General features: G+C 36.9%; 1 protein-coding gene across 1 annotated transcript in view; it reads left to right on the top strand.

Annotated features, from left to right (window-relative positions):
* AGBL1 (AGBL carboxypeptidase 1) overlaps positions 1-27,925 on the top strand; it is a 1,441,949-nt gene that overhangs the window by 462,807 nt on the left and 951,217 nt on the right. Inside the window, exon 18 of the mRNA XM_007946116.2 lies at positions 26,108-26,288. Coding sequence (XP_007944307.2) covers positions 26,108-26,288 — 181 coding nt within the window. The remainder of the gene's footprint in view (positions 1-26,107; positions 26,289-27,925) is intronic.

Below are 27,925 nucleotides of genomic sequence, written 5' to 3'. Positions count from 1 at the left end.
AACAAATCTTTGACAATTTTCTCTGTGATTTTGTCTCTTCCTGTTCTGGGATTCTGATTACATGTATTTCTTTTGATGGCATCCCACATGAACCTTAGTCTTTCTTCATTTTGTTTTGATCTTTTTTCTGACTGACCCCTTTCCAAAGATGTATTCATGTATTTGTCTTCAATCTCACTAATTCTGTCTTCCATTGATTCAATTCTACTCCTTTGCCCATTCAATGTGTTACCTATTTCTGAAAATTTAGGATGAATCTTCTGGATTTCTATCCTAGTTTTTGAATGATTTCTAATTTTTTCATTTATTTTGTCATTTTGTTCTTATATTGTCTCTTGAAATTGTTCTATGGTTTTCTCTGTGTTTTCCTCAATTGTGCCAGTGTTTTCCTTGATCTGTCTCTCAATCCATTGAAGGTACTTAAATAGAATTCTTTTGAATTCCTTATCAGGGAGTTCCAATGCTGCTTCTTTCTCAGGGATTTGTTCTAGGTCTGTAGCATGGTCCCTTGTTTCTACTGCTTTTTCTTGCTTCTTTATGTGGACTGTGATGCTCTGTTGTCTCTGAAATATTGTGACTTTTTGTGTTTATAGTTAATTGGTGGTTGTATGTTGGAGTGACTTGCCCCAAATTTTCATTTTCTTTGTTTTGTTTGGATGTTATCTACATAACATTGTACTGTGCTCCTCTATTTGCTAGTTGGCAGCACTTATGCACTCACTATCTGTCTCCTTTCCCATTATCAGGCTTGCTCCCATATATCCCTGCCATCCTTGGCAAACAGAGTCTATTCTTAGGTCCCTGGAATCTGAATGAGAATGTTGTCACTTTAAATATGCAAAATGTCTGTCACTTGTAAACATTAAAAATGTCTGTGACCTCATTCACTTTACATATCCAAAGTGGCTGCCACTTGTAAACAACTAAAATGGCTGTGCCTTCCACACAGACAAAACTCCACAACTCAGGTCATCTCCTTCCTTGCTGTTTCACTTCCTACTCATTGGCCACCAGTGCAATTGTCCCTGCAGCCCTGGTGACAAGGTCTGATCTTTAGGTCAATTCTTAGGTCTCAACACCCCTTGGAAATATTCAGGCTATTGGTGTCATCAGAGTAGCTGACAGTCCATAGCTCTGTCTGTGTCCATACTCACTGTTTTCACTCAGGGTTTTTCCCTAGTTGGTGCCTAATCTACTTCTGTATACTTCCTTTCAAAGATTGGGGCTCCAGGATTATCTTCTGTATCTCTGTCAATTGGTTTCTTTTCTTTTTTTGTTTAAGCTTGCCTGCCTATTCCATCATGTTGCCAGAAGTTTTCTAGTGATATGTTTTTAGAGAGAAAAAGAAAATAGTTTTGTCTTAGAGTAGAATGTCTGGTTATTCCTGAGTATGGAACATTATAAAAGCTAAGCTTCAGCTTAACTTGTACAAGGCTTGAGTGAACTATATTTCTCTTGGCTTAAAATACTTGCAAATAATGAATTTGAAATGAAACAATGACATATTAATAGAATGAATGAGAGAGAAGCAGAAAGCCAAAATAAGGTTTGAAATAAAAGAAAGAACTATGTAATTAATTGAGAGACTAGATAACTAAAAAGAAGATCAATATAAGTAAAGAAAAGAAAGTCTGTGTAAATAAAGGAAGGGTCTAATTAAATGAAGAAAATAACTTTTGTATAAGTGAAAAAAAGGAATACATCTAAGGTAAGAATTAAAGAAAAGAGTTAAAATAATTTTTAAAAAGGGTAATGAAAATAGTAAGATCATTGTCAGAAGACAGTAGACTACCAATCTAAGGATAATTTAAAATTAATAGATTTAATAATATATGAAAAACAGGACTCAGATTCTGCCTCAGAAATGCTAGAAATGTCTAAGATATTAAATTAAAAGTTAATAAGGTTAATTGTGCTACTGAAACTCCAATTATTTATGACATTACATTCAAAATGTCTATGAGCAATGTGTTTACTACAGACAAAAGTACAGTCAGAGAAATGAGATAATATATTTAAAATATTTTAATGCATTATCCCATTCTGTTATGCTAAAATATGAACATATTTTAAGTCTTGTTGATATATATACCTCTTCAGAGAAACATGTTCATACATTTCAGACTCTGAATATTAAATTATTCTATTAGCTTCTCCTTTTATATAAATTTGTATACCTTAGCACCTTGGTCAGACAGCAGAAATAAGACAACATCTTTAAATGCCCTAATGGCCAGAAGAAGATGAAATCTGAAATAGACAGCTAACCCCAAGCTGTTAACTGACCCAATCAGTAGATAATGCCAGCAATTTAACTGAATGTTAGACCTCTCATCCCCATCCTCAATCTGCACATGAAAATTTAGAGCCGTTAGCACTCCCCTTTCTAAACTGAAGCTCCATTTTACAGATTAAATTGATTTTTTTAACCATTATAATAATTGTCATACAGTTAATGAAATGTATGCCAAATGCTTGTACTCAACATGCAATACCACTTGTTATGCAAAAGATCACATACTTTAGATAAATCACTATTCCTTAGAAAGTAGCGCAGTTTTCTACCTTGGCTAGTGGTCCTCTCTGCCAAGTATTACCACTAATTTGACCCTACTTTTACATGGCTTTCCTAAAGAGATCACAGAAATAGAAGTGCAAGCTATGCTTGGCAAAGACAAAAGAGATGGTGCGTGTCTACCTTTCGTAGATAGTCCAGAGTCTTACAAATGTATCTCCAAAATAAGCAGCTGTCCAAAAGATATTTAAGAAAGTATGTCCATGAAGAAAAAGACACTCTTATAATAGTCATCAGTGAATTTCAATAGAAACTCTTGATCAAAAGGGGAGATTGTGGAGGAGCCCCTCAAAATCTAGGTGTTTGGCGTAGGAGAGGCTTCTGCCTAGGGTGCAGATCAAAATCCATTTCGTATTGACAGATTTGAAAAATAAGAGGCATTTGAACCAAGCTTATAGCAATGAACTAATCTCTGTTGACTTGGGGAGGATAGGGATGAGGGGAGGAACAAATGCAGCTACTTTCAGAAAGAATATTTTTGCAGAAGTTATCTCTATCTGTGAAAGACAAATAAAACTATTTTCACAAAATTCTTGCAGGCTAGTTCTAAGACAGGATATCTGTAGTTTAACCAATGTATGTCTTATAGTTACTGATGTAGATTAATGTTTACTGTTTCTCTAAATTCATATAAAAACCCTTCTCATTTTCTGAACCTTGGAACATTTTGTAATTTTAAAAGTTATAGCCCAAGTGCAGTTGTAAAATCCTTTAATAAATCTCTTTGCTTAAGTTTATTCAGAGACTCATTTTGCTCTTTGATAGACTTGATAACACTCTGTGTCTTAGGTTCTTTAGAGAAATAGAAGCAGTAAGACATGTCTCTCATTCTGTATATATATATATATATATATATATATATTTGTGTGTATACATACATATATAAATGGATGTGTGTGTATATATACCTTTGTTAGTTGCCTTCAAGTCAGTTCTGAGTCACGGTGACCCATGTGTGCAGAGTAAAATAGTTCCATAGAGTTTTCAAAGTTGTGACTTTTCAGAAACAGATCACCAGGCCTTTCATCACATACATCATTGAGTGGGTTCAGATTACCAACCTTTTGGCTAGTCATCAACTTCTTAATGGTTTGCACCATCAAGGGCTTCTTCTGTGTATGTGTGTGTTTTAAAGGAATTGGCTCATGTGAGTATAGGTGGCTGACAAGTCCAAAACCTGTTGATCAGGTGACAGGCTGGATATTTCTGCAATTTTGCATTCCAAAATTTGTAAGCCAGGGGATGGGTAGAATAAAGAGTGAGGGTATTCTGGCAAAATGTTTATTTATAGTCTGCAGGCAGAGCACACTCAAGGGAAAACTTTTTGTTCTTAAGGCCTTCATCTGATTGGCCAAAGCCTACCCATATAATGGAGGGTAATCTGCTTTACTTAAGGTAACTGATTTAATCACATGTGAGCCCTTCATGACATCTAGACTAATATTTAACCAAACAACTGGGAACTGTAGCCTGGCAAAGTTGACACATAAAACTAACCATCATTCTCTGGATGTGGGATGTGGGATATGTGCCATGTGGATGACCCCACTTCTGGATCAGCTATTGCTGTGCACATTCACAAGTCAGGCCACAGATGGCAGCAACAGGATATGGACACATGATGATGAAATCCTTGTGGCCAATTGAGTTGGAAGGTCCATGTGCATGAGGACAGGGCTCTTGGCATTTGTCTCCAAGAAACTTACATGAGGGTGTCAGGATGGCAAAATGAAATATTGAAAAGAGAAATAAATCTTTGACCCTGATTTGAGAGCAGCAGAGGCTCTGTATGTGGATCTCAAGTATTAATTTCTAGGCCTTAATGTTAATCTAAAATTCTTTGCCAGGCTACCTGACCAGACCTACTCACCATGTACTCTTTTGATTCTACACATCTTAGGAGCCCTTGGCCTGCCAGGGGCTCTTTCTCATTGCCCAGTCATCTGTGAATATACCTAATTTAGAAGGTGAATACATTTAAATGACTTAAACATAAAAGACAGGTTGCCAAGCAACTGGGAATCAGAAATACCCTTGTCAGGTTATATAAGTGAAGAACAGGCAGGTCACCACTATAGTAATATTAATTAAAAACACAGCAATAATAATCTTTTTTCTTTTTATTTTACTTTTATGTTTCATCTGCTCCCTTCCTCTGTCTCTTACCCTAAACCAGAAGCTCAGCCTTAATTTCAAAACATAATACCTCCATCCAGATCAGTGTGTGTCCATAATAGTTCTCAGTTCTATTTGTGGAATAACTAAGCAGCAAGGTGACTTTCCTACTGCTGAATTTGCCCCATCTCTTTAACACATTCTGGGTTTCCCAAAACAACCTGTACCAAGCCAATTCTTGCAAAAATTTTCACATCTCAAAGCAAGTAACACAAGTATTGAAAGTACCTGGCACAGTTTCAGATTACAACTGTTCTGCTTTGATGTCAGATGGTGGCATATGTTTTGGACTTAAGATTCTTAAATTTTCTCCTCTTGTTTTATCTGTCCTCATGACTCAAGACCTTAACTTATTCATCATGCTGTGTTTTCACTCCCCCCCCCCCCCCCCCCCGCTATCTAGAGCTATGAGCTGTCTTAAGTGTCTGGGGCTAGAAAAGGTTTTGGGGAAGGCTGTCTTAGGTATATAGTGCTGCTATAATGGAAATACCACAAGTGTAATGGCTTTAACAAACAGAAGTTTATTCTCTTACAGTTTAAAAGGCTAGAAATCTGACTTCAGGGTGTCAGCTCCAGGGGAAGTCTTTCTCGCTATGCTGGTTCTGGGGGAAGTTCCTTGTCATCAATCTTCCTAGGTCTAAGGGTTTTTCAGTACTGGGATCCCAGGTCCAAAGGACATACTCCACTCCCAGCTCTCCTGTTTTGATGACAGGAATTACCTCTGTCTGCCTGCTTCTCTCTCCTTTTTTTCTCTTGTAAGATAAAAGGTGATGCAGGGCACATGCCAGGGAAACTCCCCTTACATTAGATCAGGGCTGTGATCTGAGTGAGAGTATTGCATCACATCCTAAACCCCCTGCAACTGATTGGCTTTTCAGATCACGTCACATCATAGGGGTTTGCATAAGTGTCAAATTATATCAACACATAGGTGACATTACACCATTACATAACTGCCAAACAGCTATGAATCATGGCTGAGCCAAGTTGACATATATTTTCTGGAGACACAACTTACTCCACGACAAAGGCTAAGATTCCTGAAAGATGCTTCACTGAAGAGCAGACTTTCAGTTTGTAATTTATTATGAAAAAAAAGAATCATCCTATTTGCTTATTTAAAATTTTCCATTGTACAAGAGATCACTTTTGTTTTGTATTTTATTCTTTTCATCTTTCTCCTTCTCTTCTTACATGATGTGTAATAATATCCCACATCAAAATTTATTCAGCCACAAATTGTAACTCTAAAAACCAGTTGCCTTGGGGTCCATTCTTACTCATGGTGACCCCATGTGTGTCAGAGTAGGACTGTGCTCCATGGAATTTTCAATGACTGAGTTTTCAGAAGTAGATTTCATGGCCTGTCTTCCAAGGTACCGCTGGGTAGGCTCTAACTGCCAACCTTTTGGTTAGCACATGAGCATATTAACCATTTTCACTACCCAGGGGCTCATGTTGTAGCATTAGAGGTACACAAACTTTGCTTCTGTAGGAAAATGTCTTTGAAAACCAGAGTCAGCTCCCTCAAGGACTTAAGATATTTTTCCCCTTCGATACTGTCAAGCAAATAATGTATGAGAGAGAAAAGCAAGAAACTTTTGTGTGACCTGAGAGCAGAAATAGTCACTAGAATTCACTTCAAAGTTTTTTGAACTAAACTGATAGCTCTTTAATCTCTTCAAGATTCTTATCTTTTGGTACCTTATAAGATGCCTAAACCTGGTGAAATGTAATACATTGTAACAAGATGGGACAGGTTAGATGAGTCTTTATGGAGCATAAAAAAGTCTGCTTTCCATTTCATTTTGGTTATTTATGCTTCTACAGTTTACATGATGCACACGTCCTGTTGAGAGAAATGTTCAGCTCTGAACTAGGAGCTCTGGCAGGAGATTGCTTGTGCCTTGGCCATCTCTTTTATGAAGATATCCATTCAAAAATAGCCAAAAGTGAATTAGTCCTTTACCAGTGGCCCATAGGTTTCAAGAACCTTCTTGAGACCTGGAGCTTGAGGGAATTAGTTAAAGCTTTTCTCTTCCAACAATGACAACAACAACCAGTTACAGTGGAATCTATTCCAACTTATCCTGACTCCATGTGAACAAAGTTAGAAGTGTTCCATAAGGTTTCACGGCTATGACCTTTAAGAAGCAGATCACAAAGCCTGTCTTCTGAGGCACTTCTGGTTGGGTTCAAATCACCCCTTCCACTTAGTAGCTGGGTACTTACCATTTGTGTCACATATGAACTCCAAGTAGCCATAATTCTAGTAGGGGGATCTTGGGCAAAGGAGCCAGTACTGTGGGATGACAGTGAGCAAGCAGACTGGAGGCATCTCTGAAGACATTCCTAACTGAGATCAGCTGAGAGATTGGTTGGGAGGGGGTGGTTCAGAAGCATCTGTCTGCAATTTCCTGATGCAATTACACATTTCTCCCAAGTGACTATCATTTCTGTGTGTAGTAAATTTCTCAAACCCAATCCAAATACTACACTATTTTACTGCATATATTATGTATCATTATAGGATAGATGTATTATTTTTTATTAGCCAGCATATTATAATATAACAGAAGTCTCCAGAAAAATCTGTATGGTCTGATGCAGATGAGGAAATGCAGATGAATTTGCTCATATTTATGCAGAGTTTAAAATTGTTATCCCAGCCTTGATCACACCACTTCCTCTCAGTTATCTGAAAATTGCCCAAGAATAGATTTGCTGATTTTCTTTTCATTTATACCCATTATCTGAGCCCACTTTCTTATAGTTCAGAGACAGAATGGTGAAAAATAAGATGAGATTGTCCTTTGCAAAGAAATATGCACTGGTAACATTTCAAAATTAGATTGTTTCGTGAGAAAGAAGGCAGTGAAACAAAATGCTTTTAGGAAGAGCACCTTATTTAAAAAAATCATTTTCTTACTTTCTCAAATATATACCATTGGGTTATAATAGTGTTTTACTATTAAGTGAGGTGAAGGGTTTCAGCTAGAGAATTGATAGGGCTTGATAGGAATTCATAATCCAATATGGTAGCCATGAGCTACATGTAGCTAATGAGTATTTAAAATATGACTAGTCCATATTGAATTATATTGTAAGTACAAAATATATACTGTACTTCTGATGACTTGGTACAAAAAAGAATGCAAAATATCTCATTAATTTTTTTTTTTTTTAATATCGGTTTTGTAGTGAAATGAAAACATTTTGGATCTTTTGGGTTACCTAAGATATATTACTGCAATTAATTGCAACTTCTTTAAAAAATAGTTGCTACAAAACATAAAATTACCCATGTGCCTTTCATAATATTTCTGTTGGACAGTGAGAGCTTGGCTGCTTGAAGTATGATTTTCAGACTAGCAATTTCAGCACCACCAGGGAGTTTGTTAGAAATGGAGAATCTCAGTCCCCTCTGAAGATTCATTAAAACAGAATCTGGAAAAAAAAAAAAAAAAAAAAAACCACCCAGAATCTGCGTATTAACAAAATTCCTGTATAATTCACATACACATTAAAATTTGAGAAACACTGCTGTAATTAGGGCAGCTTCTAAAAGGCTAACATTGTGTGTTGTTGCTAATTGCCACTGAGTTGTCTTTGATTCCTGGTGACCTTTTGTATAACAGAATGAAATGTTGCCTGGCTCCATGCCATCTTCATGATCATTGGTAAATTTGAGTTTCCACAAATACTTACTGGTTTCCTGTGGGAAAACTACTAGTTCTTTGATGACAAGGACTCTTCCTAAGACTCTTCAGTATACTCAGTGCTTGGTACAGTCCTTGTGGCACACATAAAAACAAAACAAAGTAAAGCAAAAAAAAAAAAAAAACAAACAAACAACCTGATGCCATTGAGTCAATTCCAACTCATAGAGAACCTATAGGACAAAATAGAACTGTCCCCATAGAACTTCCAAGGCTGTAATCTTTCCAGAAGCAGACTGCCACATTTTTCTCCCACGGAGTGCCTGATGGCTTCAAACTGCCAACCTTTTGGTTAACAGCCGAATGCTTAAACAGGGCTCTTTCCTTGCTACATCTCTCTCTCACCATGGTCGAGTTGGATCCGACTCCTAGAAACCCTTCTTTGGGTTTCAGAGGCAGTATCACTACAGAAGTAGATGCCACATAGAAGATAATAAATACTGTATAAATGAATGGACACATAATCCTGTCTATCACTTCATGGATGGAAACTTTCTCAATGGTCACAAAAGTCTTCTGATAGATGATTGTTTTTTTTTGGAAAAAAAAAAAAAAAAAAAGATCTGCCTTTCTTGGAGGAGCCCTGGTGGTGCACTGGTTAAGCACTAGGTTACTAACTGACAGGTTGGGGGTTCAAACCCACCAGCCACTCTGCGGAAGAAAGATATGGCAGTGTACTTTCAAGAAGATTGTACTTTGGAAACCCTAAGGGGCAGTTCTATTCTCCCCTACAGGGTCAGAATGCATCAGAATTGAATCGACAGCACCTGGTTTTTGCCTTCCTTGGCATCACATCTAAAACAGAACAAGGTGTTGTTGTTAGGACATAATTTTCTGGACTTCTACTCTCCTTCAGATAATTTTCCATGCCACAGACAGAGTAATGTTTTAAAAGTACAAATTAGATCATGGCACTACCCTGTTCTAAAGCTCCTCTGTTCCCCATCACATCTACAATCTTTTTCTGTAATTTGGCTTCTGACTACTTCTCCTTCCTTATCTTCTAGCACTCTCTTCCTCTCTGTGTACTCTAGCCCCACTCCCCACTTAATATGTTGAACTGGATAAGTTCCTTCAATTCAAGGAGGTCTCTGCTCAAATGTCAGCTCTGCAAAGAGCAGTCTCTTGACCACTTTTCTAAAATGATGACCCTCCTTCCTCATCCTGCTTTATTTTTCTTCATCCAAGCTGCTGCTGTTGAGTTGATTCCAACTTACGACAACTCCATATGTGTCAGAGAAGAACTGTAATCCATAGCATTAAATAAACCTCCAGCCCTTTCTTCCAAGATGCCCTTGGGTGGAATCAGACCTTCAACCTTTCAGTTTGCAGTGAGTGTGTTAACCATTTATACCACCCATGGTCTCCAGTTTTCTTCATAGTATTTGCACTATGTTATCATTTACCTTTCCCACTAGAAGGTAAGCTCCTTGCTAACCGGAACTTTAACTTCTTTCAGTGTTGTAGCACCAGTCACTAGTACATTGCCTGGAACATAAGAGCTCAATAAACATTTATTGAATAAATGAATCAATTACTTAAAGAGAAAAAAAAAAAAAAAAGGAGTGAATGTGTTGCGACATGACAGGGCAGGCAGGGTTTAATTAAAGCTATTTCATCTATCTTCTCAACAAGAATTTTTCTGAATAATTGGTATGTGTACTGCTTTAAACCAAGAAAAAAAGAAAAGAAAACCTCACTGCTGTTGAATTGGATCCAACTCATAGCAACCCCTCCTTATTTTCCAAGGCAGTATCACTACAGAAGCAGATTGCCCAATCTTCCTTCTGAGGAGTAGCCGGTGGATTTTAACATCTAGCCTTCTGGTTAGTAGTCAAATGCTGTAGGCATTATGCCACCAGAGCTCCTGTGTACTGCTTTGTTGTTGTTGTTATGTGCTGTTGAGTCCAACCTGACTCATAGCGACCCCTCCTTGGGTTTCCGAGGCAATATCACTATGGAAGTAGATTGCCCCATCTTCCTTCTGAGGAGTGGCTGGTGGGTTTGAACTGCCAGCCTTCTGGTTAGCAGAGCAGTCAAGTGCCTTAGGCATTATGCTACCAGAGGTCCTTGTGTACTGCTTTAGGGAGAGAGAAATAAGACATAGGCAGGGTGATAGAAGAGATGAAACAGGGAAATGTATTATAATGTCACATAGTTCTATACAGGTGCATGGATAATGTGCCATCAGACCTAAGAGAAGGGAGCTGTTCTTTCTGCCTGAGGAAAGTCAAGGAAAGCTTCAGAGAGAAGGGCAAAAAGACTTTACCATTAAGAGTAGTGAGCAAAGACTTCCAAATAGAATAGCGTGCACAACACTATAAGCCATGGATGGGAAAGGACATGGTGTATTTGGGGAACAGTAAAAAGGGGAGTGAAGAATAATTGGTCTAGGAGTCATAGGAAATGAGACCAGATAATCATACTGGGGCCACTGGTGGGCAATTTTACTGAGGACTGAATGAGGAGTGTGGGCTTTATCATGTAGGATACACGATGTCCTATAAGGTGATGCTTTTGTGTTCATTTTTAGTTCACTTGGGCTTCTAAGTGGATGGACCAGATGGTGAGGAAGAAGTTGTAGGCATGCAGTATTGAGAGAGAGGGATGTGTGGCTATGAAAAGAGGAATGAGAGAGTGGGACATTGGAGGTCCTGGGCAGTAGAGAAAAATATATTTTACTTTCCAATCTCCCTTTTTGCTGTGTGTAATACCTTTATTTTGTGAAGAAGCTTAAATGAATTTTTTTTTTTTAAAAAAAAAAGATTAATGGTCTGTCAATGGGAAGATCATGATCCTCTGGTTGACTTCTTCACCTGGTCAGCTATGAAGCACGTTTGTCTGGCCTTTGCCTCCAAAGCTTCCTCCCTGCTTCTCTTAAGGTTCACAGTGAGGAGTATGAGGCCATGAACATTTGCTTTCCCCCTCTGTCAGTCTATGGACATCTCTTTGGTGAAATCTGAAAAAGCAATTTTCCAGGGTATATACATATCATTGGGGTGAATGGAGGCCATATCTCCATTTGAAGGCTTTGAAATGTAGATAGAGTTCAGAGTTCTGGAAAGAAGAGGGTTTGAGGCCACTTCTCACCACCAAAAGAAAATAGGGATGAGGATGAGAAATTGGGATCTGACTGAGAATTTTATTTCAATATTTGAAGCAACCATAGGTACAAAGAGTTTGGAAACTACAACTTAGTTAACTTTTATTTTGATAGTTTTGGGGCCAGAAAGATCATAGTTTAAGGATTTGTAATTAAGGGCATATGAGCAGATAAATCATACTCATCTGAGAAGGAATTGTGCCCCAGTTATTGGGAGCAGCAAGATTGAACCAGCCCATGCTTGATTGTTCTGAAGCTGATTATTAGCAGTGATCACCCACATTTTCTATTTTCTTCTGCTGTCACTGGGCTTTTGACCATTTTACTGCTTATTAGCACTTGCTAATTCTTTTTCTAATTAGAAAAAGAAAAAAAAAAAGTTCCATGTAATTTTGCTTCTTGTTAGCAGCTCTATGAAAAGAATAGAGAATAATATGGTAGAATTGAAGGAGATTAAGACCATTAGCTAAAAGGTTTACTTTTTATCTGCTGTATTTTGCATTGGGAGCTCTGGTGGCATGGTGTCTAAGGCATTTGACTGATAACCAGAAGACTGACAGTTAAACCCACCAGCCACTCTTCAGAAGGAAGATCGGGCATTCTACTTCTGCAGTGATACTGCCTCAGAAACCCAAGGAGGGGTCACTGTGAGTCGGATCTGACTTGATGGCAGTGAGTTTGTTTTTTTATGGTTTTTTATTTTGCATTACCCTTGATGATCACTGAATTTTGGTGCTGTAAAAGACCTAAGAGATTATTTTATGATTCAGCAAGTGAGATTTTAAAAGATTTTAATTTGCCCAAATTCATGCAATTCAGAAGAGGGAGAACCAGGTCTCTCTCACACCCAAGTCTCTTGACTCTTTATTTATCTGGTGCTGATCCCCTGACCCCAATATACCCTGTCTTATCTCAGTAAGCTTCATTTCTACCTTCTTAAATATATACACAGGACAATGCATGATAAAATGAAAAGAACGTTGGATTGTGGTTCAGAATACCTAAGTTTTTTGTTGCTTTCTCTGCACTTCCATACAAATATACTAGAAAGCAAGATAATACCTGTGTTGCCTACTTTAGAAATTTACTCTGAGTGCTAGAGGAATAATGTAGGGGAAAATGCTTTCTCAGCTAGCAGGTGCTGTAGAAATGTTATGAATGTGTTGTCATATAGTCCCATACATTTTAACATGTTGTTGTTGTTGTTGTTTTATGCCGTCGAGTCGGCCCCGACTCATAGCGACCCCTCCTTGGGTTTCTGAGGCAGTATCACTACGGAAGTAGGATTGCCCAACCTTCCTTCCGAGGAGTGGCTGGTGGGTTTGAACCGCCAGCCTTCTGGTTAGCAGTCGAGTGCCTTAGACACTATGCTACCAGAGCTCCTACATTTTTTTTTTTTACATAGCTTGTCAAAATTATTTGTTAGTCTGTCAGATATCCAACAGTTGTGATGTTACTGAATGGATGTAAAGACCCCTTTTTATTTCACATTATCGAGGAAATTCTGCCTAAGAAGTTAGATATGTTTCAGAAATAAATAGTATAGCTTTTGCATGGAAGAAAAAGCTAGAAATATCGAAGAGAATCAACAGAAAAAAATGAAAAAGAAAAGATAGAAGAAAGTTCAAGAACTTGAAAATTCCAATGAAGCATTCTCTTTTTCCCTTGGAAACTAAGTAAAAAGAACACATGCCACAGAAAACAAAAAACACAATTTTTTTTCTGCAAAATGAAGAGTCATATTACCTGGAAAGGCTATTAAAAGTAGTCAAGTTCTTTCAGGAGCCTAGTGGAAGGAACATGGAGAGAAATGGAACACAGTTGAGCAGCAGGGGTGATATAATTTTATGCCCAGTAAAAGTATTCTTTGAAATTGAAGGTGAGACTAATTCATTTCCAAATTGAAAAAAAAAGTGAAAATATTCATTACTAGAAGACATATTAGAAAGAGTAGGAATAGGTGATTTTCAGGCAGATGGAAAATAAAACCTGATGGAAGCTTATACATGCAGTAAAGAATGAGGAGTAATTGAAAGGGTAAATGTGATGTAATCTAGATTAATACAGATTAATCAACTAATAAATATAATGTCTTGTGATTTTTTTCTTTTTTCTTACCTATTGAGACATTTCCCTCCCCTCTCCCCCCATCCCTGGTACCAAACAGAGAAAGTTTCCTTCCATATGTGAACTTTTCCTTGGCAATTTACAGTAGTGGACTAATACAATATTTGTCCTTCTGTGATTGACTCATTTCACTAAGCATAATGTCCTCCAAGTTCATCTATGTTATATGGTATTTCACACATTCTACATTATTGTGTCTTGTGAATTATATATATATATATATATATATATATATATATAGTGGAAATTAACATTTATTAGATTATCTTAACTTGTGGTAAACCAAAGACACATATTTATAATTTCTATATACCAATTAAGGAGCCTGGTGGGACAGTGGTTAAGTGCTTTGCTGCTAAATGAAAGGTTGGCATTTTGGCCCACTAGCCATTCCACTGGAGGAAGATGTGGATGTCTGCTTCTGCAAAGATTACAGCTTTGGAAACCCTATGGGGCAATTCTACTCTGTCCTAGAGGGTTGTTAAGAGTCAGAATTGTCTCCATGGCACACAACAACACCAACATATATCAATTACAGAATGTAAGAGTATGTAACTCTCTAGCTTACAGAGCGAAAAAAAAGAACAACGAGCAAAATATCCAATCAATCCCGATGAAGGTTAGACAGAAAGAAAACAGACAATATAGTAGTTAAGACTAATGGAGAACAAATGATAAAAACATAGTATTAAATCAGCTTATGTAATTAATTACATAAAATGTAAATTGACTAAATATTCCAATTAAAAAAAATTGAAGATTGTTAGACTGGATAAAATACACTACTCAACTATTTGGTGCTTTCAAGAGACAAATATATACCAAAATTTACAGAAAGATTCAAAGTAAAGGGATGGAAAAATGGACATATTATAAAGAGTATCCAAAAGAAAGCCAGAATAGCTATATTATTACAAATGAGACTAAGAGGCAAAATGCTTTGCTAATATAGAAGGATACCTCATAATTATAAAAAGTTCAGTTAATCAAGAGAATATGATAATTATAAATCTGTATATACCTGATAACATACATTTAAAATAACAATAAAATTGACAGTATTATAACAAAAAAGTCAAATTCATAATGGAGTTTCAAGATATTAATAGATTCCCTTTCATTAATTCATTGAACAAGTAGTTATTATATCAGTGAAAATACAGAAAATTAAAACAATCAAAGAAAGTGGAGGGAAATAAAATTAAACATTAAAAGCAAAGATTAAGTAAATTGTAAGCAAATGTAAAATAAATAAATTTAACCAAGAGTTGTTTCTTGGAAAAGATAAGTTCTCTTTGAGACTGATTAAGGAAAAGCCACTATATTAAAATTAAAAAGGGAAAGCATCAGCAGAAATTCTCAGAAACGTAAATATAATAAGAGTGTTTCAAAAGCAACTTTTTGCCAATAAAATTGAAAATATAGATTACTGTACGAAACAACAGAAAATCATCAAACTGACCGAAGAATAAATTTGTTGTTAGGTGCTTTCAGGCTGGTTCCAACTCATGGCAACCCTATGTACTACGGAACGGTAACTCTGCCCAGTCCTGCTCCATCCTCTCACTGTTCTTATGTTTGAGCCCATCTTTGCAGCCATGTCCATCTCATTGAGAGCCTTCTTCTTTTTCACTGATTCTCTCCTTTACCAAGTATGATGTCCTTCTCCTGGTCTCTCCTGATAATACATTGAAAATGTCCGAGACAAAGTCTCACCATCTTCGTTCTAAGAAACATTCTGGCTGCATTTCTAAAACAGATTAGTTAGTTTTTCTGGCAATCCATGATATATTTAATATTCTTTACCAATGCCATAATTCTAAGACATCAATTCTTCTTTGGTCTTCCTTATTCATTGTCCAGGTTTGTACATATATACGAAGTGATGAAAAATATCAACACTAGTATCAGGGGCACCTTAGAGTTCAAAGTAACATCTTTGCTTTTTAACACATTAAAGAGGTCTTTTGCAGCAGATGTGCCCAATGCAATACACCATTTTGATTTCTTGACTGCTGCTTCCATGGATGTTGAATGTGGATCCAAGTAAAATGAAATCTTTGACAACTTCACTATTTTCTCTGCTTATCATAATGTTGCTTATTAGTCCAATTGTGAGGACTTTTGTTTTCTTTACATTGAAGTGTAATTCATACAGAAGGCTATGTGGTTTTGATTTTCATCAGTAAGTGCTTCAAGTCCTCTTCACTTACTGCAATCAAGTTTGCATCATCTGCATATTGCATGTTGTTAATTGGTCTTCCTCCAATCCTGATGTCATATTCTTCTTCACATAGTCCAGTTTCTCAGATTATATCACTCAGCATACAGACCAAATAAGTAGGGTGAAAGGATAAAATCCTGACACACACCTTTTCTGATTTTAAACCATGCATTATCTCCTTGTTCATTCAAAGGACTGTCTCTTGGTCTATGTACAAGTTCCTCATAACTGCAAGTAAATGTTCTGAAATTCCCATTCTTTGTGCAACATTGTCCATAATTTATTATGATCCACACAGTTGAATGCCTTTGCACAGTTGATAAAACACAGATAAACATCTCGTGGGTACAAAATTTAAATCATTAGATTTGTTACTACATAATTTGAATATATTTGTAACTAATTTCAATTTGTTATTATTTAAGTTGGATTGTTATTACAATCTTCTGACAAACAAAACTCTAGGTCCAGATGGCTTTATCAGGTAATTTTACTCTTAGGGAGGTAATAATTCCAATCTTGCAAAAATGTTCTAGAGAACAGAAATAAAGATAATGATTTCCAGCTCATCACAACCTTTATTTCTAAGCCTGGCAAGAATAGTACAAAAAAGAAAAATTGCAGGTCAATCTCTCCCATGGATTTCATAGATGCAAAAATCCTAAAGAAATAATTAACTGAATCCAGTACTACATAAAATATAATACATCACAATCAAATTGGTTTTATTCCAGGAGTATAAGGTTGATACAACATGAAAAAATCAATCAGTGTTGAAATTAAAATGATGCCCAAGATTTGCTTCAAAAGAATAATGTGAGAGCTGAAGACTGGATGGTAGTATATATAAAATGAGTGGCTACAGACTGATTATTGCTGTAGCTGGGTGATAAAATATATTTATGCATATTTGAAGTTTTCCATAAAGGAAATAAAAATAAATAAACAAATGAAATTTAGCACACTCACAAAATAAAGGAGAAAAGCATGTATTCATCTAATGCTGAGAAATCATTTGAAATAGTCAGGCATTCTTTAAAATTAAAAATTCTTAATCACCAGGATTAAAACAAATCTTTCTTAATCTGATAAAGGATACTTTCAATATAGCTTTAATGATGATATAGTGAAAGTTTCCTTGTAAGATTGGGAATGATCTTATTCTCAGTGGTTGCCACCACCACCATTTCTGTTCAACATTGTGCTGGAATAGTTTAGCTGGTACAATAAACCAGGGTTTATCAATCATATCACTACTGACATTTAGGCCTAAATAATTCTTGTTTGTGGTGGGTGTCCTGAGTATTGTAGAATATTTGGCAAAACCCCTGACCTTTTTCTTTAGATAGCAGTAAAATCCTTCTTTTCAAAGTTGTGACTATTAAAATTGTCTCTATGTTGTCAAATTATCTCTGTGGGTCAAAATAGTACCCCTGCCTTGTTTCCCCATTTCTGTTTGATTGTACTCTTTCTCATCTCCTTAGCCTTCAGTCAGGTAATGTTTATGCACTCTTTCTTCTAGCTTTGCTTCCATGTTAGCTGACTTCCCCTTGGAATCACAATCTGCTGTTTTGGCCAGTTCTCCCACCCCTTAACCCTACCATCTAAAGCTATTGCTCCAGGAGGAAGTCCTATCTGATCACACCCTTTCATTATGATTTTCCATGGTGCTTCCATAGAATACAAAATTGTCTCCAAATTCCTTAGCACAGACTTTGAAGGTTTGCAGAAGCAGATATAAACAGCTTCTTAGTTTCACTCCCACTCTTGTCTTACTTATAGCTAAGGCTTCAGTCACATAAACTCACTTCATTCTTCCTCGGGTATTATGTACTTCATGGCCTTGTTAGTTTGCAAACATTATTATTTGACCCCTTTCTACTGCTTCTTTCCTTTTCCTTTATCTGACAAATTCTTACTCAATCTTGACAAACCTGAATAAGTGTCACTTCTTAAGTGAAAATTTATTTTTTATTCTTCCTCATCTGTGGTGTTCTACTATATAAAAATACTTTGATTGCTTGAAAATTGACATATTGATTATTATTTTCTGAAGAGGTAAACATACCAGATAAAGATAAAGAAGACATAAAAATCATCCAGATGACCTCCACTCCCAGATGTATTTCTTTGTACAAAGTCAGTTGCTGTTGAGTCAGTTCCAACTCATGGCCACCCCATGTGTGTCAGAATAGAACTGTGCTCCATAGGGTTTTCAATGGCTGATTTTTCAGAAGTAGATGGCCAAGCCTTTCTTCCAAGGTGCCTCCGGGTAGACTTAAACTTCCAAATTTTCAGTTAGCAGCAACCAAGTTAACCATTTTCTCTGCCCAGGGACTCCTCATTTAAATAGATGCCATAGCTAATGAGATCATTCCATGATTCCATTCTATTGCCTATTTTATTCCACTCACCATGAACACCATCTCATGTCAATAAGGAAACTTTTATATGTCATTTTTAATGACTGCATAATATTCTGTTTTACTTATCATTTTATAACTAGTTCCCTACAGATGGAGATTTAAGTCACTTCCAGCTGCTCATATCATTATAAAAAATGTTTTGTTGAGCATTCCCCCTCTGCTTTGAAAATGTTTGGATGAATGACCCAGATCACAAAGGATTATAATTATTGTGTGCCCGACTGTAATTAGTTCCCTAAGGGCAAAAACCATTATTTCTCTTGGAATGTCCAGAAAGCAGCAGATTGCCTTCTAAAAACCCAAGTTGATTCCGATCCATAGTGGCCCTACAGGACAGAGTAGAAGTGCCCTAGAGGGTTTCCCAGGCTGTAAATCTTTATGGCTCGGACTGCCTCATCTTTCTACCCCAGAGTTGGCTGGTGGATTTTGTTCAGCAGCTGACTGCTTAACCACTGTATCACCAGGGCTCCTTAGGAGAATTTGAGCAGGAGCTTAATAAACATTGTTGAAAGAAAGAAGGAATAAATGTATGGATGCTTACATAGTTTGGTAGACATGTATATCATCACACATGTCTTCAGTTTTTCTCAACTTTTTATTGGCTTTTAGCTTGATTTCCCTTAGGTGTTATTCAATCTTCTGGCTTTCCTAATGTCTCATTACAGTTGTCACTACCACTGACATAATTGCCAACACTTAACTTCAAGAATTAGAATATGACCAAACCATATCTTTCCCACAGATTTTGGTAACTCTGGAATAGATTTTATAAATCTCAGAGAAAAAAAAAAAATTGTGAATACCTGGCACTCTCTGCCCTATGCTGAGAAGAGAAAAGTTATTAAGACTGAACTTGTCAATTACAAGAAAAAAAATCACATAATATGTGTGTTGCATACTATTTACAGCTGTTGTCTATTATGGGTTCTCTGGAGTACCATTTGCTGATACAATGGAATGGGCTCATAAGTTTAACTCACTGATACGACAGCAAAATTGTCTTAAATCATGGAGGGGGAGAGAGGAAAATCAACTAGCAATGAAAAAAAAAAAAATGCTACTTATGTCATTATGAGAACCCACAGTTTTCCCCACATGCATCTTCAAGATGCTCAGAAAGGCCTGCCAGGTCATGTGGTGTATCATAATATAGAAGATTATCAACCTGATTCTCCAACGGAAAGAAACATATTGTTGATGTCTCTCTGCAAAGGCTTTCATTTGGTTTATTGACTAATGCACTGCATTGTACTGGAGATAGCAGGCAATGGAAGCCAACTGGCCCAGACAATGAGAGTGTTCAGTTGGTGTCGAAAATTTACAAGGGCTTAAGCTATTTTTTATTTCTTCTTGCTGGGCTGGGAGCACTTACTGTTGTTGTTCAATATGCTGCAAATGAACAGAGTTCAAAAACCACAAAGAGAGTGATAAGGAATTATAGAACAGAAAATAGGCTACTGATTGGGTACAAATTCATCAAGCCTCTTTATTTCTCAATAAGGTTTTTATTGGAGTGCCAATGAAGCTTACTTTGGAAGGAGCAAAAAGTGACTCTGAGCAAATGATATAGTGGGAAAGGTGACCTCAGTTAATTTCCACTGTGCTCAGCTAGCTTCCTGTATATCTCTTTTCCCCAGCATGCTTATTCAGAAAGTTTCAGCTAGTGAATCATTAGTATCACATGCAGAACACCAAATCCAATGCTGATTTCTTTGGAAACTTGCTAAAATTTCTCACAAAACATTTTTTCCAATGGTATTTTAAAGCATCCATTCCTTTGCTCTTGGGTTTCCTAAAGAGAGTTGTCTCATTTCTCTTTGATAAGTGAAATGAAGACATGAAGAATGGCCTAGGTATAAGAAATATATCTTAATGTTATCAATTGATAAAGGAAATAATAGTCAACTATATTGGTGAAATCTTTTAAAATTTGGTCTCAGAGATCTTGCCAAAGAGTCTTAAAACTCAGAGCATTCCTGGGAATAATAATAGCAACATCAGCAGTAGCAGCACTTAATCTCTATTTAAGCACTTACCATGTATCAACAACCCTTCGAGACATGTTACTTGTTAAATTAATTTAATCTTCTGAGTTAGGAGTGGTTATCTTCCCCACTGACAAACAGGAAAATGAAGAGGCATAGAAGTATGTAACTTACCTCTGGTGGAATATAGCAAACTGGAACTTGAACTCTGGAAATATGCCCCGAAAGCTATTAAAACTCCAAACTCACATTTGAGTAATTGAGTTGCTTCCGACTCATAGTGACCCCCACTGGGTTTCCAAGGCTGTAAATCTTTATGGAAGTAGGTTGCCCAGTCTTCCCTCCATGGAGCAGCTGGTGGGTTTTAACTGCTGACCTTCCAGTTAGCAGTCAAGTGCCTTATCCACTACACCACCAGAGCTCCTTTAGTGTCTCTGATTAGACAAATGTATTGTCTACAGTTAAGTCAGAATTACTTTTCTAAAGCACAAGTTTTGACATGTTTTTCTACTGTTGAAAATCCATCATTGATTGACTCCATATTTCTTAAGTTAATGGTTCTCAACCATTCTTTTCTGGGACACACATCGTCATAGATCATTCTTATTACAGCTCCCTCTTTCACTATTTTCTCCCCATGTGCATGTCACTCCAGGTAATGTTATTATAAGAGTAGCTTTACATTTGATCTTATATTCATAGAAATTAGTACTGGAGTTTAACAGTATGTAACATAAATATAATTAGATTGGCTTAGTTAAATAAGGCCTTATTGATCTCAACTATCCAGAGAACTTGAAGAAGGCAGAGAAGATGTGGTAAAGCTGCTCAAGGGATTTATCAAGAAGTTGAGATCTTCTTAATGTTATGCCACTTTAACATGTAACTTTGATTCTCAAGGTGGCTTCCCTACCTGTGGATCTTACAACTATGATGAAGGCAGAGAGAAGAGGAAAGAAAAAGATAGGAAAAACAACAAGGCTTTTACCAGGTGAAATTGTCTCCTTTAATCACTTTTCCAGCAAGACTTACCTTTTTATTTATTTATTTATTTGTTTTTAATTGTGCTTTAGGTATACACTTACAGAGCAGTTTGTTTTACATTCAACATTTTGTGTACATTTGGTTTCACTCATCCCCAACCCTAACCCACTCTCCTCCCTTCCCCTGCCAGTACCCCCTCCCCCCATGCCCCTCATAGTCATGCACTCTTGTGTGTCCTGCATTTCTTCCGTGTGACTGTTGCCCCTCTACTGCCTCATGTTTGATTGCTCCAAGGGATTCCTCTCCATAGAGTATGTGGGTGCATCACCCTGGGTTGAGTGGTCTGTGTGTATGTCTTAATTACTATTGGGCTGAGAGCCAGCCCCTGGGAGTGAGTTTTATTCCAGGCCCAAAGTATATCCCAAGGCTGTAGTATTGGGGTTCCCACCAGACTCCCTCTGACCAGAAATTCTGATCATTATTGATTTTTTGGATTTTGTTACATTTTTTTCCTCCCAGCCTATCCAGGATATCCAGTTTTGATATTTTCCAGAGTGGTTGGCTTTGGTAGCAGGGCACCATCTAGTTCTTCTGGTCTCAAAGTCCATCATTTTCTATGGCTGATTGCTTCCAAAAGCCCTTGGTCTTTTTCACTCTTCTTCACTTCCAATGATAGGAGACCATTAGCTACATCTTAGATGGCTGCTTGAAAGCTTTCAAGAAGCCAGCCACTACTCACTACTCACTGACGTAGGTTGTGGAATAAGATTTTTTATGTATTTTGTTGTGCTAGTTGAGTCTGGTGTCCCCCAGCACTATGGTTCTGAGTCGGTAGATCCATTAGATCTCTCTCCCACAGTATCTGGATGTCTGTGAGGGGTTGCTCTATGTCTGTCTTCTGTTTCTTTAAGGGTTGCAGGTATTGTGTATTAGTGGTATCTGCAAGATTAGCCTCAGCTGATTCTATCCTTGGTCTAGAGTATAATCCCATTCACCGAACCCCATCTGACCTTCTCAGATGTTTATGTGTTTATCTGTAGCCTCATGTTTAGTGTTAATGATAACACAGTATTGTGGATATACTGGTATTAGCCTCTGTCATCTATATCTTATGTGCACAATTTGGTGTCCTCCCTTTCCCTAATGTTATCACGGTGGTCACTGACTCTTTCCATACTATACCTCCCCTTTCCCACCTCAGCATGTGGACCCCAGCTACCCTGAAGTTATGTCCTCCCCTCCCCTCCCCACCCCTGTAAACTACAAAGTGAATTCCCTTCCTTAAGCAAACCATTCTTTGTCATTTTATAGTAATGGGCTCATAAAATATTTGTCCTTTTATGACTGATTTATTTCACTCAGTATAATGTCCTCCAGGCTCATCCATGTTGTGAGATGATTTGCATATCCTTTATTGTTCTTTAATATATCATAGTATTCCATTGTGTGACTGTACCATCATTTGATTATCCATTGATCTGTTGATGGGCATTTAGGTTGTTTGAATCTCTTTGCTATAGTGAATTGTTCTGCAATGAACATAGGTGTGCATATGTCTGTTTGTGTCTTGCCTCTCACTTCATTAGGATATATCCCTAGTAATGGAATTGCTGGGTCAAATGGTATTTCTATTTTCAGTTTTTTAAGGAAATGCTATACCATTTGCCACAATGGTTGTACCATTTTACAATCCCCACCAGCAGTGTATGAGAGTTCCAGTCTCTCTGCAACCTCACCAGCATTTATTTTCTGTCCCATTGAATTTTGCTATTATTGCTGGGTTGAGATGATATCTCATCGATGTTTCAATTTGCATCTCTCTAATGAATAAAGATACTAAGAAATTCCTCATGTGTTTGTTGGCCACCAGCATATCATCTTTAGTGAAGTGTCTGTTCATGTCCCTTGCCCATTTTTGAATTGGAATGCTTGTCTTTTTAGTGTTGAGGTGTTGAAGTTTACTATAGATTTTGGAGATAAGTCTTTTGTCAGATATGTCATAGGCAAATATTTTCTCCCAATCTGTAGGTTTTCTTTTTACAAAGAAAAAGAGAAAGCCTTACTTTTGCCACCGTTTATAACCTATGGAACAAAATTGTGTCACATGGCCACTCCCACCTACAACAGAATCCATGAAGCTGGATATTTTAATCTGGGGACATTCTTCTCTCCTCTAAATCAGGAGCATTTTAGTAAAAAAGAAGGAAACCAGCAGTTTGTGTCTCATATATAGTATCATATGCAAACTTTTGTACCTATTCATAACTGATGATTCTGTAATACACTCCATCACTAATCATAGAACAATAGTGAGAAACTGACTCCATATTTTGAAAACTTATGCCTTATTGGACAAAGAACAAATACCTAATCAATAAATGTAAAAGAGGATCTTACTAGTTTGACACCAATCTACTTTTCTCTATTCATGTGCCACTTCACCCTACTCTTTGCTTATGATAACTGTTCTTTATAATAGAATATGCTGCCGACTTTCATTCCTCTGTGTTTTAGCTTGTATCTTTTCCTTTGCTTGGAAGACATTTTCTCATTTTTTCTAGTTGGTAAGATGATATTTATTCTGCAAGACCCAGTCCAAATGCCATTACATCTCTGAGAAAGTCCTTATCTCTCAGTCGGATCTATTTTTGGTGCTTTAGATACATCTCTACTTGTCATTACCTGCTTGTATATTTGTTGCTACTGACAAATGCTAAGATTCTTGGAAAACAAGAACTATAACTTATTCAAGTTTTTTCTACCCAGTGCCTGCTGCAATTCCTGTAATATACTCAAGACATCTGCTTAAGCAAAAATATAGCTATTATCTCCAATGTATAGAGGACATAGAAGTAGCTGAGGTGACTTTTCCTCACCACAGTCTGTAAAAACACTGATCTATGCTACCACCCCTCTGTCAGTTTGTCACAGTGTGATGGCTTGTATGTTGCTATGATGCTGGAAACTCTACCACAGGTATTTTTCTAATACTAGCAGAGTTACCTAAAGTGGGTGGGTTTCATCCAAGACTTCAGAGTAAGACAGCCTAGAAAGAAAGACCTGGTAATCTACTTCTAACAATTACCCCATGAAAATCCCATAGATCACAACAGAAAATTGCCTGATATAATGTTGGAAGATTAGTTCCCTAATATGGATGGCACTAGAAATATATAGTAGCGGCAAAAATGGACTCAAGCATATAAATGATTGTGAAGATGTCAAAGGACTAGACAATGTTTCATTCTGTTGCCCATGGGGTTGCTGTGAGTCAGAGATGACATAATAGCAATTGACAAAAACATTCCCCTTAAACCTAGATCTGAGTGGATGTCAGCAGAAACATGGAAGAGAAGGAGTGCATATATATATATATATTTTGTTACTGTTTCATTTGATGATAATACATATTTTTAAAGTTTTTTTCTGTCTTCTATTATCTGTTCTTTAGCTCTTTTATCAAGAGGTTTTGTCTCTCTTTGCACAGAATTAGACACAGTTTGTCCCTTCAAAATCCTACTGTTGTGCAGATTAAATGAATTTATATACATAAAGCACTTAAGAAAATCCTAAAATCCTTTAAAGGATGAAAAACCATATTTAACTCAGAATTTGAAATATATAGAAAGCAATTAGTAGTTTATTAAATTTTAGGCTGTTTAGTGACTGGGATTTTTATATTTGGCAAATACTTGGTTATTGCCATTAGAGTGAACTTTGAAGCAATAAGGAATTGGTTGGAGACAACAAAATGAAAAAAAGAATCAGAAAAAAGAGCACAGAACGGGAAAAGAGTTAACATAGACTTGGTGAATTTCTAGTAGGTGCCAACCTCACCCCCTTGAGTAGAGGGGGAACAGATATCACTAATCCATGAACATAAATTTCCATCTGCTCATGGATATGGCCTCAGAATATGACTCAAGACTTTGACACTCAAGATGTGTTCCACCAGCAAAGAAGGCAAGACAAACTTATTGTTCTCTAATCAATGTATTCTCCCTAAGTCCTATTGAGGTCAATGCACTCCCTGTGACTCGATAGACAGCCTTTTCTTGACTCCCTTTGAGAAATAAAGAAAGTATTTTGATCTCAATATTGAGTTCCTGGTATAGCTTTCTGTTAAATCTCTCACAAGTATTGAATCAAATGTCTTATATTCATAAAATTCCCAGTATACTGCTTCTGTATTTGACTCTTCTTTCTGCCAGGGAATGAGAGGACCAGTTTACCCATAAACTTTATAATGAGGAGGGATGGAAACAACATGTATTGAATGGCAGACAATATGCTAAGTGTTTTAGACTCATATCTTTTGCTTGTATAACAACCAACCAGATGAGGTCAGTATTATTGTTCCCATTTTCTAGATAAGAAATAGCCTCAAAGAAATTAAGATCTCACAGGTGTTAGGTGAGATTCAATCTCAGTTCTGTTTCCCCCAGTGTCATACTATTGGACTACACACTGGAAAGTTCATTGTTTTCTTTGGTGATCTTCATAAGCTTGGTTCTTGGGTTCTTTTAATATCACTTAATACTTATAATTTTGATAAGAGCCTTGTGCTCTAACTTTGCATTTTCTTGAGTTTTCTAGTCCACAAAGATGGAAGCAGATGAAAAATAGATCCATGTAGAATCTTGGAACAATTCAAGTATAATCCACTTGGAACAATTGACCTATTTAGGATTCCATGCCAGCCAGGGGTAACTCCGGTCCCCTGGAAACTATCTTTATGGAAATTGAAAGTGTACTTAGGTTTAATTTAATTTTATTCCTTTTGCCACAGGGCAACGTCCATACCAAGTGATCACTGCCCGAGTTCATCCAGGAGAGAGTAATTCCAGCTGGGTGATGAAGGGGACTTTGGAGTTCCTGGTCAGCAGTGATCCTGTGGCTAGACTTCTGAGGGAAAACTTCATTTTCAAGATAATCCCCATGCTCAACCCAGATGGTGTCATTAATGGAAAGTAAGTCAAGCACTTGTCCAGATCTAACATTCATTTAGTTACAATAGTAACATGTTATCATTTCACCAAATTAGCATGATTGGAGAAACCTTTGTACCCTTGTCAGCAATAAACTCTTGGGCTTCTGTTCTCTGGGACAGAAAACAATGCATTGTCTATGTATACTGGTGCCAGTCTCACAGTTTCTTTGAATAGAAAGTTATGGATGCATGGACAATGCCACAAGCATCCTTATTGTTGTTGTTGTTATGTGCCGTTGAGTCGGACCCGACTCGTAGCGACCCCTCCTTGGGTTTCTGAGGCAGTATCACTACGGAAGTAGATTGCCCCATCTTCCTTCCGAGGAGTAGCTGGTGGGTTTTAACCATCAGCCTTCTGGTAAGCAGTCAAGTGCTTTAGACACTACGCTACCAGAGCTCCTACAAACGTCCTTAGAAACAATCTATTCTAACTCTCTCCTTGAAAGATGGAAACTGGGGTCCAGAATAACCAAATGACTATTGGTGGGTTAAAGGTAAAGTCAGAGCTCGAATTATGATTTCCTCATAACAATATCAGTGTTTTTATTTATTTATTAATGCTTTGTTGTTGTTACTTGCTGTTGAGTGGATTCTGAATTATGGTGACCCTATGTGTGCAGAGTCAAACTACTCCACAGGATTTTCAAGGTTGTGATATTCCGTAGCAGATTTCCAGGCCTATCTTTGCATGCATCTCTTGGTGGGATTGAATGCCTCCCAGAGTTTCTGATATTTCTCTGCTTACTTCAGAGAAATCTTTACTCTCAGTTGTATATTACTGGATTCTGAAGTTAACGATAACGAGGGTGTCAACTAGCTACATGGAATGTTGGCTGAAAGAGAGAAGGTTAGAGTTGTTCTTCTCCTCATCCAGCCCCTACATGCCTTTGGAATACATAAAGGGAATGATGAATTCCATGTCTGATAAGCTTTTTTAAAAAGGGTCAGAATTCTCAGAGTATGTGAGCTTAAGCTCAGATATCAGATGAGGTCTTCAACATCACATGGCCAAAGGGTAGGGGTGATAGTGTTAGCATTCACAGATATCTAACCCAAACTTTGTGGACAAAGGATAAAACCCCTTGCTGTGGTAATTGATGATTCTTCTTACTATAGGAATGGACATTATATCCTATGGAAACAATAGAATACACAACAAACAAACTATTGAGAGAAAAATAATTTCAGAAGCTATAAACCTAAAAGAATACACAATTTCAAATAAAATTAAAGAAGCAAAAATACAAGTTCAGAAAACTGAGAAATAGAATAATATTGAAGAGCTAAAATGGATGGGATAAAATGAGAATTAAAAAGAAATACTGATAAAGAAAACAAAATCTTAAGAGATAAAATTAAAATGACTTAAAATAAATAAGAGAATGATTTAAGATAATATAGTAATTACTTTCTTAGGAGAAAATTAAATATTAAACAGCTGAGAGAATAGACTAGCATTAAAAGAAAGGATGAAAAGAAGACTGATTAAAAAGTTTAAATGTATAAAGATAATACAATTAAAAAGAAAACGGTATAAAGTCCAAATGATAAAATATGTTAAATTGTGCCAAAATTTAAACAAGTCAAAGCTAAAGACTAAAATAACAAAATTCCACT

Source organism: Orycteropus afer, unplaced genomic scaffold (genome assembly GCF_000298275.1).
Source record: "Orycteropus afer afer isolate SDZICR_OR568_19922 unplaced genomic scaffold, OryAfe1.0 scaffold00150, whole genome shotgun sequence".
Taxonomy (NCBI): Eukaryota; Metazoa; Chordata; class Mammalia; order Tubulidentata; family Orycteropodidae; genus Orycteropus; species Orycteropus afer.
Note: the sequence above shows the minus strand (reverse complement) of the source record. Positions and strands in the feature narration are given on the sequence as shown.